General features: G+C 68.4%; 3 protein-coding genes across 3 annotated transcripts; all 3 read right to left on the bottom strand.

The window, feature by feature from the left end:
• Positions 1–226: 226 nt before the first annotated feature.
• Positions 227–1,937, bottom strand: EMIHUDRAFT_450686 (hypothetical protein; the record flags this gene model as incomplete). The annotated part of the gene is made up of 6 exons (XM_005776471.1): positions 227–583; positions 673–807; positions 935–1,028; positions 1,097–1,326; positions 1,442–1,589; positions 1,747–1,937. Coding segments are annotated over 6 exons (1,155 nt in total), but the record flags the coding sequence as incomplete, so codon positions are not given.
• A 4,919-nt stretch (positions 1,938–6,856) lies between these two features.
• Positions 6,857–7,378, bottom strand: EMIHUDRAFT_207202 (hypothetical protein; the record flags this gene model as incomplete). The annotated part of the gene is made up of 1 exon (XM_005776470.1): positions 6,857–7,378. One exon carries the CDS (start codon positions 7,376–7,378, stop codon positions 6,857–6,859), a length of 522 nt encoding a protein of 173 aa, XP_005776527.1.
• A 3,296-nt stretch (positions 7,379–10,674) lies between these two features.
• EMIHUDRAFT_64981 (hypothetical protein) lies at positions 10,675–11,563 on the bottom strand (the record flags this gene model as incomplete). Its single annotated transcript, XM_005776469.1, has 2 exons — positions 10,675–10,942; positions 11,430–11,563. Coding segments are annotated over 2 exons (402 nt in total), but the record flags the coding sequence as incomplete, so codon positions are not given.
• Between the last annotated feature and the right edge of the window lie 885 nt (positions 11,564–12,448).

Below are 12,448 nucleotides of genomic sequence, written 5' to 3'. Positions count from 1 at the left end.
CGCCATCGCCTCGGCCACGGTGGGCGCCGGCGGCGGGGTGGTCGGGCAATGGCGGGCGGTGTGTCCCCACCTGGCCGCACCTGCTCCACGGCGAGGCGCGTGACGAGGCGCTCTTCACACCTGCCCGCACAGCTGCGCGCCGTGAGCCGCACCTGCGGCAGCCTCCCCCCCGCCCGCTCGACCACGCAGCATGAGGAGTCGAGGCCCGCTCCAGAGGCGCGCCACTCCGACCATAGCCACCTCCGCCGCCGCCGCCGCCGCCGCCGCCGCCACCGCCGCCACCGCCGCCGCCGCCGCCGCCGCCACCGCCGCCACCGCCGCCGCCGCCGCCGACTCTGCCACTGGCTCTGCTGCTGCCGCCGGCTTCGCCGCCGCCGCTGCCTCCGCCGCTGCCTCCGCCGCTGCCTCCGCCGCTGCCTCCGCCGCTGCCTCCGCCGCTGCCTCCGCCGCTGCCTCCGCCGCTGCCTCCGCCGCTGCCTCCGCCGCTGCCTCCGCCGCCTCCGCCGGCAGCAGAAGCGCGGCGGCGGGCGGAGCGAGAGCGGAAGGCGGAGGAGATGCGAGACGCGCCGAGGTCCTTCAGCACCTGTTCTCGCCGGTAGACATGTGCATGCACATGTGAAGAAGCCGCTGCTCCCGGCGCCGTGAAGAGGTGGCGAGGCGGCCGCAGCGCGCCTCGTCCGCGCCGTAAGACGGCGCCGGGTCTCTCTCCCGCAGGCACTGCACGATGTCCGCGTCCCAGCAGACCAAGTACTTGTCGCCGTCCAAGTCGCCGCCCGCGCTCTGGTCCGAGAGAGGCCGCTCCCCGGCCTGCGGGAGAGACGCGCGGCAGCACTGAGAGCACCGGCGTAACTAGCGGACTAATGCCTGCGGGAGAGACGCGCGCACTGCCCGGTATGCAGCAGCACGGAGGGAGATTGAACTAGCGGACTCATGCCTGCGGGAAGACGAGGACGTTGAGCAGCTCGGCCTCCATCAGCTCCGGCAATTCGACGAGATCAACGAGGCGGATATCGCCGGCGTGCAAGCACCTATTAGTGAGTGTGTGGATGAGTGAGGTCATCGATCAACGAAGCGGAGACCGGCGGCGTGCAAGCACGGGTTGCGGACGAAGAAGGCACGGCCGGTGATCACACGGGAGTAGTACTCGCTGGTGCCCGGGATGCGGTATCGCTCGCGAAGGAACATCTGGTTCTCCCGCAGCACGCCCCGCTCGTCGAGCACGCCGTGGGCGAGGCGGCTGTTCTCGACCGGCAGGTGGCACTTTGAGCGAAGCAGCTCGAGCCGGTGCAACCGGACGGCCAGCACGATCGCGCGCAAGTGCGGGTCCTCGGAAAGAGGGCCGCCTACTCCCGAGTGATCTCGCGTACCCTCGGCCGCTCAAGATGGCGCGGGCCCCGCCCGCCAGAGAGCCGCCCGGGAGCTGCAGCGCCTCCATCGCCACCGCCGCCGCGCCCCCCGGCTCGGGGCTGGAATGCTCCAGCAGCGCGGCCTCGTGCGGCGCGCGCTCTCCGTCCTCGATGGCGGTGTTTGCCGCGCGCTGCGCCTCGCGCTGGAAGAAGGTGAGCAGCGTGTGGTCGGGCACGCCTAGTCTCCGTCAAGGGAAGGGAGGGATGCTCACTGCTGACATTAACTCAGGCGAGCAGGGGAGGGTGTAGTCGGGCGCCTCGCGTCGAAAGCAGCATGATGACCTCGCGGTTGAGGTGGCCTGTTCACAGCTAACGTCGTGACGAGGCGGCTGGTCAGAACAGCATGATGACCTCGCGGTTGAGGTGGCCTGGCAGGCAGCGAGCCACCTCGTTCACCTCGAGGGAGCACTCGTCAGACGCAAATTTGATCTGCGACGGCCGCAGCCGCAGCCTCCGCCCCTCGAGCCGCGTGTCGAGACTCACCATCCCCTTGGTCCCTCCAAACCGGATCTGCAGCGCCGAGTGCATCATCTCGCCTATTAACTAACGACTCGCTTTAATGACGGCCGATCGAGCGGATCTGCAAGCGCCGAGTGCATCATCTCGCCTATTAACTAACGACTCGCTTTAATGACGGCCGATCGAGCGGATCTGCAAGCGCCGAGCGCATCATCTCGCCAGGCGCGTCGAACATCTGGAGCGTCAAGTCGGGCGGTTAGTTGAGACTGAGCAGTTCTCAGGGCGTGGCTGCGGCCTCCGAACCAGCGCCTGGAGCACCAGGTCGCGCGAGGCAGTAGGAGTGTCTAGGAAGTGTCTAGGAAGTGTCTCGGAAGTGTCTCGCCTGGAGCATCAGGTCGCGCGAGATCGTGCCGCAGCCGTCCGAGAAGGTGAAGGGACCTCGCCGCACCTCGGCCATCTCCTCCCACCAGCCTTGGTAGCCGGGCTCGACCTCCCCCCCTCCCGCGGGGCCGCCCCCCTCACCCCGCAACACGCGCAGTGTCGCCACCGTTGTCGAGAAGCACTGGCCGATGCGGGCGACGAGCCGAGGCGCCTCGTGCAGCCCAACAACAGCCAATCATCAACAACTTGACTGGTGGCTAGTGAGTAGTTCGCCGGAGCGCGCCTCGTGTAGCCCCGACAGGTCGCCCATCGAGGTGAGAAGGCGAGGGACCTAACCTCGGGCCATCTCGGCTCATCGCGGCTCATCTCGGCCCAGCGAGGTGAGAGGGCGAGGGACCGTGAGCTGCCCCTCCTCCGCCAGCATCCAGCAGCCCCCCTCCTTGAACTGGGCACTGCTCGAGCCTATGAACTGATGACTACTCAATTACTTGATCAGGATTGACTGGGTAGCGTGCTTGGACGGACGCTGCTCGAGCCGAGGTACTTGAAGGTGCGCCCGCCCACGACCACGCCGTGCGTCAGCACCTCGCGCACCTTCACCGCAGGTCCAGGAGTGAGGAGCCCTCCCCTCACTGGCTTCTCCAGCCAGCACCTCGCGCACCCGCTCCCGGTACGACTCGGCCTCGAGCAAGCCTACGCACGCCTTCGCACCGAGTGAGGAGCCCGTCCACTGCTTGCAGGGCACGACTCGAGCAAGCCTCGGCATCGACTCAGCGGCTCTAGCGACTCGTCCGCAAAGGAGCAACGCAGCAGCCGCTCCGTGCTCCCCTCCTGACGCGCGGTCGCTGAGCTGTGAAGGAGAGGAGAAGGAGGGGACGCAGCAGCCGCACCGTGCTCCCGCTCCTGCTCGGCCACCCACCGCACCGCGTGACTCGACACCTCCCACTCCGAAGGAAGAGCGACGGTCCGTAGCGGAGTCACGACCACCCGCCGCACCTGACCGGACGGTGCGGTGTGAAGAGACGCTGCGTCACACCGCAGGGGCGTCACGACCAGTCGCCGCACCTCGCAGCGGCCCGCCTCTCCCGCCGTCTCCCCTCCCCCGCCCGCCCGGTCCCAAGCCGCCCAGCCCTCTCCACGCCCCCCGCCCCGCAGCCTCCGCCTCTCGAACCAGCCGCACCACTCGAGCAGCTCCTGCGCTGCGTCGCGGCCTCCCCCTCCCCCTCCCCGCTCGTGGTCAGAAGCGAGGCTCGCCTAATCTCGCGCACCCTCGCGTCATCTCCGCCGATCTCCCCCCCCCGCCGCGAGCCAAGCGCTCAACATCTTTGCTCGCCATGACGCGCAGCGAAGACTGCGCGACGGCGGCGTCCGTGCCTCGCAGCCTCCGCACAAGCTCGGGCGTCACCTCCGCCGCCGTCATCGCGCCGCGGCTGAGGAGCACCTGCAGTCCGAGACGCGCCGAGAAGCGCTGAGATGCGCCGAGATGCGCCGAGATGCGCCGAGATTCGCCGAAGTGTCGACCGGCTGCGGCGCACCTCGACCCCGTACCGGACAGCGAAGGGCAGGCTGGACAAGTCGCAAGCGGGGGGCGCCTCGGAGGGCGCGGACATCCCCGCGCGCGAGAGAGGGGAGAGCAGCCCTGAGGCGTCGAGAGACCTGTGGTCAGAGGAGAGTGAGTCAAGGCCGGCGGACTTTTGATCGCCGCGAGAGCAGACTCGCTCCGAGAGACCGCTTCAGCCGCCCGACCCGGTCGCCTCGCGCCTGCTCACAGCTCGGCCTGTGAGGAGACCTCTTCGCAGCTTCAGGCTGCCGACCCCCTCCCCTTGACACCGGCAGCACTACCCGCGCGCTCAAGGCGCGCGAGAGCCAGCCTGTTCACACTTGGAGCTGTGAAGAGACGCTCTTCACACCGCCGCCTCGGGCAAGGAGCCGCCCCACCGCCTCTCCCCGACGGGTCGGCACAGCTTCGCACCCAACCGCCCCTGCTCCTCCCGCCACCTCCTCCTCCGCCTCCTCCGCCTCCCCCTCCTCCTCCGCCGCCGCGCCCACCGCCTCCGCCGGCCCCTGCCTCCGCAGCCAACTCGACGGCCGGCGGCTCACTTGCGGTGAAGAGGAGCGTGGCGCGGCCAGCGCTCACGTCAACCTCCACCCCCTCCCGGGCGAGACCTATTAATATCACTAGACTAGTGACTAGTGACTAGTGACCAGTGACTAGTCCACCCCCTCCCGGGCGAGACCTCCCCCCGCGAGGTGCTGCTGCGGCGGGCTGCCCGCCGCCGCCCCTCGGCCCGCAAGACCGAGAAGCGACCGGAAGGGCCACGAGAGGCGGATGGTGCGCCCGCCTGCATACAGGAGAAAGAGCAGCCGTCACCACGACCGCCCCTCGTCGCAACGATGGCCGGACTCTCGATAGAGGGGGGGGGGTTTGAGGCCGCCCGCCCAACCAGCCCGCTCTGGGGGACGACTCAAGGGCTGCCATGTAGCGAACGGGGGCAAGTAGCGGACGGGCGCGCGCCTGTCCGCGCCAACGTCACACGCAGCAGACGCAGCGTCGGGTCGACCGCCACACACAGCCGCGTCGCCTCCGCCTGAATCGTCAACTCGTGATCAACTACATAGCGATTAGGACCGCCACACACCGCCGCCGCGTCGCCCCCGCCTCCTGCCAAGCGACCAAGAAGGACTCCTCCGGCCAAGAAAGACTCCTCCTCCGCCGGAAGCCAAGCTGGAAGGCCGCATCTGGGCTCGCGGGCGCCGCGAGCTCCGCCACAGCCCCGGCCTCTCCCCTCTCCCCCCGCTCGACTGCCCTCGCCGCCCTCGCCGCCTCTGCCTCCGCCCCCTCCCACCTCTCCTCCGCGGCACGCCCGCGGCGCACGCGCCGCATCAGCTCCGCCGCCCCGCTCTCCGCCCCCGCCTCGTCCGCCGGAGGAGCGAGCCACGCACCCGGCTGCGGCGGGCGCTGCTCCACCGCCTCCATCTCCCGCACCTGCTCACAGTGTGAACAAGCTACGCTTTCATTAGCGCTGGCGCAGCGCCGCCGCCTCGGCCGCCTCCCGCGCCTCGCCGTCGCTCACGTACCTGCAACGCACCCCCGCCCGCTCGCCTACCAGCGGCGCATGATCACATGCGATCGACGTTGGTTCATGACTAGTGACTCTTGGCGTGCCCCGCTCGCCTCCCTGCAAGCACCACACGCCGCCGACCACGTCGGGCATACCTCCGCGGTAGGGGCTGACTGAGCGAGAGCCGCGCAGCAGCAGCACCGGCCGGCTAGTCTGCTCCCAGCTCCGCTTGATCGACCACTGCTTCTCTCCGCCCGACTTGTGGGCCGCCAAGAAGAAGGTGGGCCCCGCCGCCGCCTGCCGCCTCCACACCTGCAGCCCCGCCTCTGCGCGTGGCGCCGGCAGGTACACCCCGAGCAGCTGCGCCACATCCTCCGAACCGCCAGGGGGCAGCGGCGGGCCAAGGGGCGGTGGCGAGCCAAGGGGCGGCGCGGAGCCAAGGGGCGGCGGGAAACCAGCCTCCCACTCGACCACGAAAGGTAGTACCGCGTACTGCGACGGCGGCGGCGGCGGCAGTTGCGACGGCGGCGGCAGTTGCGACGGCGGGGGCGGCAGCGCCGTACCGAATGTAGACGCGTCGCTTGCAGATGCGTCGCTCGGCGACGCGCCACTCGCGGCTACAACCGCCGTCTCCCTAGCTGGCGTGAACTTCAGCGCGAGCGAGCGCACACGCACGTCAAGGCAGCCCGCTCGGACGGCGCCATACATCTCTCTCTCCATCTGCTCGAGGGCGGGCTCAAAGCCGGCGATCGACTGCACCTCGGCGGAGAAGAAGCGCTTGAGGCTCCTCACAGTGCCCGGCAGATCGAACGACTCCTCCGTCGCCGCCTCCGCCGCCTCCGCCGTCTCCGCCGCCTCCGCCGCCTCCGCCGCCGCCTCCGCCGCCGCCGCGGCCGCCGCCGCCGCCGCTGCCGCCGCTGCCGCCGCCGCCTCCGCCGCCTCCGCCTCCGCCGCCACCCTTCTTACCTCCGCCTCCGCCTCCGCCTCCGCCACCCTCCTCGCCTCCGCCTCCTCCGCCTCCGCCGCCGCCGCCACCCGCCGCACCTCCTCTTCCTCCGCCGCCGCCTCGGCCGCCGCCGCCGCCTCCGCCACCTTCTTCGCCTCCTCCGCCTCCGCCGCCTCCACCACCGCCAGCAACGACGCCTCATCGACACCACCTGCCGCGTCCGCGTCCCTCTCTGCCGCCGCCGCCGCCTAATTGTCCAGATCGAGATATCAAGAACGAATCATTTGACTCCCACTGCTCAGCCACTGGGCGGCCGCCAGCGCCTGACTGGGCCCAGCCCCTCCGCTGTTGGCGGCGACACGTCCGCCGCCGCCGCTGCAGACTGCGCCTCGCCTCTCGGCGTCGCTTGGCGCAGAGGCCGCCTCGGAGCCGGCGCTGCTCGGCACTGCCCTCGCCTTGCCCCCCACCGGCGCCTTGCCACCGTGTCGTGCAGCCGGGAGGGCGTCGCCGCTGCCCCCTCCGACCCCCCCGGGCGGCGGAGGCGGGTCGCCGGGCTCCGCATCGCCTGGAGAATCGATCAACCAGCTGCTCAGGTTAAGTACTCAGGCGGGACCGGGTCGGGCGAGCTTCGCGTCGCCCTGCATGAGCACCCACTCCGCCGCCGCCTCGGCAGAGCGATTGGCGACGGCGAGCGCCGCGCGGCGCGAGAGAGGGAGCGGGAAGCCCATCCCGATTAGGTGCGCGATGATGGCATCGTCAGCCTCTCCGCTGCCCCGCTCTCCGCTGCCCAAACTGCCACTGCTCGCCCCGCCGGCACGCGCCTCCGCCTCCTGCTTCGATGCCTCCAGTGCCGCGAGGAGCTCCTCGTCGCTGTCGCCGCCTGGCGCCGCGGCATGCCCGCTCGACGTGCCGCCGCCTCCCGGCCCGCCGCCTCCCCTGCTGCTGCTCTGCTGCTCGAGACGGGAGAGGGAGAGAGCACGCTGGAGGTCACTCTGCTCCTTGAGGTGGCGGGAGACCGTCTCGCGCTCCAGCCGGCTCTGCTCGTCCGACGCATAGGACTGCAGCCGCTCGCGTTGCGCTCGCCGCTGCTCCTCCCGGCCAAGATTGAACTCGGCTTTCGACATTCTCGCTCGCTCAGCCTGGTCGACGTCTGTCTGGTAGCACTCCCTGTTCTTGGCTTCGCGTATCTCCGCGGCTCTCCGTTTCCTCTCCGCTTCCTCCCGCCGTTTCCTCTCCGCCTCGTGCCTCTTCTTTTCGATCTCTCGCGTCGCGCTCAGCCCCGCCTGGTACTGCACCGTCCGCTCCTGCCGCTGCCTCTGCTCAAGTCGGCTCGACTCCGCCTCCCGCCTTTGCGCCTCGGCTGCGGCAGCCTCGCGCTTGGCCTCGACCGCGTAGAGCGCCTCGAGGTCTGGGTTCATATTTCGTGCCGTGTGATTGTCGTGGCAACCAGCCCGGTCAGCGGCTCGGAAATAACGGCGCGGGCCGTCAGCGGAGCTGGGAAAAGGACCGCCGCAAGCGGCGTGGCGTGGAGCGGTTGAGCATCCCTCCGGGGGCCCCTCTGCGCCGGGGAGGCGTTGTTGGAGGCTAGGACGCAAGCGTCCGTCGCCCTTTTCAAACTCGGGGCCCACTCCGCTACGCTCCGACCCGAATTTGGAGGGCCTAAAAGTTTAAGGTGTTGCTGCGCAAAAGGGGTCGGACACAGGGCGCAGCTCATGCTAAGAGCTAGAAGGGGAGCTAGAGAGAACGACTACCCTGTCCCGTTATTGCGTACACCAACACCACAAAAGCTCTCTCTCTCCTGTCCTCACTCAGAGGGGGGTCACAACTACCGAGTCTCTCGACTAGCTGCCACGTTGCCGACGGCGAGAGCGGATCTCCTCCTGCTCCGCAAGGAGGGTGGCCAAGCAAGGCTAAAGTCTTGCCGGAGCCGCCGGGCGTGTTGACGACTTGGAGAAGGTCGCCCTTGTACTTGTGCTTGTAGAGATGCTCGAGGGGGTGCTTAGTGGGGCGGTGCGCAGCCAGGCCAGCAGTGAGGGGAGGCGCACCCTCACTCTCCTCGGTTGCAGAGCTCGTCGGAGGCTGCGTCACGACGGGAGGGTCGCGACAGCAGTCCTCGGGCGAGCCGACGCGCATGTCCAACCAGCCCCCCCCCCTCCAGTGCTCAAGTCTGAAGTGAAAATCCTTTCAGTCCTCGTTCCAACAGTGTCGCAAGGCCAAGGAACTCGTACGTCCCCCGGCGCAAGCTACTCCTTTCGACAAATGGCAGACGCTACAGGCGTCGTGCTCGTCCTGTCCACTCTTGGAGCTCTGTACCGCTGGCCGAAGCTGAGGCCGGTGCCTGCTCGCCTGCTCGGATGGTTCGGAGGCCTCTTCGTCGCGCTGTTTGCCCTGACGATTCTTTGCTACGTTGTTGCGGACGTCGAAGCATTGCAAAAAACAAGCCCTCTCTACACCGCTGCCCAAGCCGGTAACCACCCTCGAGTCGTCGAGCTTCTCCAGTACCAGCATGTGCGCAGCGATATCGACGTGGGCAGGCGGAGTGGCCTTGGCATGCTCCTCTCGCAAACGCCGCTGTTTGCTGCCGCCGAGAATGGCCACACGGAAGTGGTGGCGGCGCTTCTGAAGGCGGGCGCCAACGCGAACACTCCCAACACGCTTGGCCTCGGCATGCTCGAATTACACACGCCGCTGCATGATGCCGCCCAGAGAGGCCACACAGGGGTGGTGGCGGAGCTGCTGAAGGCGGGCGCCAACCCGAACACTCCCCTCACGTTTGACGGCGTGCTCGTCTCGGACACGCCGCTGATTGCTGCCGCCTGGAATGGCCACACGGAGGTGGTGGCGGAGCTGCTGAAGGCGGGCGCCAACCCGAACACTCCCGTCACGCTTGGCCTCGGCATGCTCTTCTCGGAAACGCCGCTGCGTGCTGCCGCCCGGAATGGCCACACAGGGGTGGTGGCGGCGCTGCTGAAGGCGGGCGCCAACCCGAACACTCCCTTCACGCTTGGCCTCGGCATGCTCGCCTCGGGCACGCCGCTGTTTGCTGCCGCCGAGAATGGCCACACGGAAGTGGTGGCGGCGCTGCTGAAGGCGGGCGCCAACCCGAACGCTCCCTTCACGGGTGGCCTCGGCATGCTCTTCTCGGAAACGCCGCTGCGTGCTGCCGCCCGGAATGGCCACACAGGGGTGGTGGCGGCGCTGCTGAAGGCGGGCGCCAACCCGAACGCTCCCTTCACGGGTGGCCTCGGCATGCTCTTCTCGGAAACGCCGCTGTTTGCTGCCGCCCAGAAAGGCCACACAGAGGTGGTGGCGGAGCTGCTGAAGGCGGGCGCCAACCCGAACACTCCCAGGACGGAGGGCCTCGGCTTGCTCGCCTCGGAAACGCCGTTGCATGCTGCCGCCAAGAAAGGCCACACGGAGATTAAGGCAATGCTGCTGAAGGCTGGTGCGGACTTTCGTTTATAAAATTCTTTTTTGCGTAACGAAAGAAAGAAAAAACTGACAACCCCAGGGAGGGATGGGAGGACGGCTCGCCGCCACCACAGCCGGAGTCCGCAAAATTCTTTCTTCCCGGCGCAAAAATTATTTTGCCGTCCTCGCGGCTGGGACTCGTTGTGACGGCAGACGCCGGCTGCCTCTCCAACCGCTTCTGCAGCGTCCTTCTTTGCCCGTGCATGGGCTCGATCCGATTCCGCAGCGTGTCGTCCCCAGCGGCGGTGCTGCGCGGGAGGCGGCCGCGGGCACGCTGGGCTCGATCAGCTTTCCCAGCACGGATTTGGCGGACGTTCGTGGCTTCAATTTTACGTTTGTCTTGGCACCAGCTGAAGGCTTGCCCCCGTCCACGGCGCAGATCGCCGGATTCGTGCACGGTATTCGGATTTTGCTATTTGCTCGTGTGGGGGTATATTGCAGATTTGTCAATGGTACCGCGTCTGCGACGCGGGCGCCTTGCGAGCAGAGCCCTTAGGACACCCTTTATATCTTGCGCGGTCATAAAGAATAACTTCTAAATTGCCCGGCCGCGGGTTGCTGCGCAAACTTTTCTGTGCGAAGGTTCGCGCTGCGCTAGGCTCAGAGCGAGTTCGCGCTGCGCTAGGCTCAGACGGCGAGCTCGCGCGCGCGCGCGCGCGCACACACACACACACACACACACACACACACACACACACACACACACACACCACACCACACCACACAAGAAGAGATTTCTTGTTGGTCTTTAAAAATCTCTCTCTCACCACACAAGCCACAAGCCACAAGCACAAGGTGGTGGGGCAGGGGGGGGGGGGGGGAGGTCCTCGCGCTAGCTATAGGCTGTATGCATACAGAGCCGACACACAGAGCTAAGCAAAAGGGTGGTGCGAAGCCCGCTCCACCTATCTGTAGCCGAGTGAAAGGCGAGGGTGTGTCGCTATTCCAGTCAGTCGTCGGCAAAGATGACGCCGGCGGGGAGGTGGATGGAGGCGAGGGCGGGGCAGTCGCTGAAGGCCGTGCCGCAGATAATAGAGGTGACGCTGGGGGGGAGGTGGATGGAGGTGAGGGCGGAACAGTAGGCAAAGGTGCAATCGCCGATAGAGGTGACGCCGGCGGGAAGGGCGACGGAGGTGAGGGACACGCAGCACTCGAAGGCGCCGCTGCTGATGGAGGTGACGCTGGCGGGGAGGGTGACGGAGGCGAGGGAGGAGTAGCTGCACCTCCTCGCCGATGGAGACGTCACGACGCCGACGGGAAGGGCGACGGAGGTGAGGGCGGTGCAGCAGTGGAAGGCGTAGTCGCCGACGGAGACGAGGCTGCTCGGGAAATCGACCGAGAGAAGAGTTGTGTTGAAATCACGACCGAGAGAGTATAGAGCATGTGTCCGAGAAGGCCCGGCTGCCGATGGTGGTGAGGCCCTCCGGCACAGTGGCGTGCCCCTGCGCGTCGGTTGGAGGCCGCGTCACGGCCCAAAAGTTGACGGCCAACACGGCTGGCCTCGCCTCGTCATCGAGAGGGCAGTCGACGAAAGCCAATCCCCAATCGAGAACGCCATCGGGCAGCGGCGTGATGGAGGTCACAGGGAGGAGCAACCTTGGAAGGCGCCGTGGCCGATGGAGACTTGGAGACGAGGGCGGCAGGGAGGGCGACGGAGACGAGGGAGGAGCAGCGACGGAAGGCTTGCCGATGGAGGCGAGGGACGTGCACCCCTCGAAGGCATCCCTGCCGACGGAGACGAGGCCGGCGGGCAGGACGATGGAGGTGAGGGCTGTGCACTCCCAAAAGGCGCCCCGGTAGATGTTGACGAGATTGGCCGGGAGGTGGATGGCGGTGAGGGAGGGCAGCCATGAAAAGTGTCCTCGTCGATAGAGAGCAAGCCGGCGGGCAGGTCGACGTGGAGATCAGGGCGGAGCAGTCGGTGAAGGCGCCGGCTCCGATGGAGACGAGGCCGGCAGGCATGCCGGCAGGAAAGGCGACGCGGGCCAAGGAGGAGCAGCCGGCGAAGGCTTCCTCGCCGATGGAGACTAGGCTGGCGGGGAGGTTGATGGCGGCGAGGGAGGAGCAGTGGAGGAAGGCGCCCTCGCCGATGGAGACGAGACTGCTCGGGAAGGAGACCGAGACGAGAGAGGAGCGAGCGAGACGAGAGTCAGCGTGCAGGCAGTCGAGACGAGAGAGGAGGTGCGGGTCCCGCGGCAGGTGCGTCATGCCTTCGGGCAGCACCGCGTGCCCGTCGGTGACGATGACCTGCCAGCCGTCGTCGAGCTCCACAACCTCGCAGCCGGGCGGCGGCGCGGCGCCGCTCGGCGGCGGCGACGACTGCTCGAAAGAGGCGGGGAGAGACGCCGACTCCATCCCCGCCGCCGCTGCCGGATCCTCCGTCTCCATGAGCGCCTCCTCCTCCTCCGCCGCCGCCGCCGCCTCCGCCTCCGCCTCCGCCCCCGCCGCCCCCTCCGCCCCCGCCGCCCCCGCCCCCTCCGCCCCAGCCTCCTCCGCCGCCTCCGCCGCCGCCTCCGCCGCCGCCCCTCCGCCGCCGCCGCCGCCTCCGCCGCCACCGCCCCCTCCGCGGGCTCGCCGAGCAGCAGTCCGTACAGACCTTGGGCCGGGGCGGCTAGGATTCCGTGTTCTTTTTTTCGCTAACGCAAACTCTCCTGCGAGTGACGTGTCGGGCGCGTGCACTGCGCTCGAAAGTCGCGATTTGGCCATAGGTGCTCGAGCCGGCG

The sequence above is a fragment of the Emiliania huxleyi genome (assembly GCF_000372725.1).
Source record: "Emiliania huxleyi CCMP1516 unplaced genomic scaffold EMIHUscaffold_28, whole genome shotgun sequence".
Classification (NCBI taxonomy): domain Eukaryota; phylum Haptophyta; order Isochrysidales; family Noelaerhabdaceae; genus Emiliania; species Emiliania huxleyi.
The sequence above is the reverse complement of the archived record's forward strand: the minus strand, read 5'-3'. Positions and strand labels throughout refer to the sequence as shown.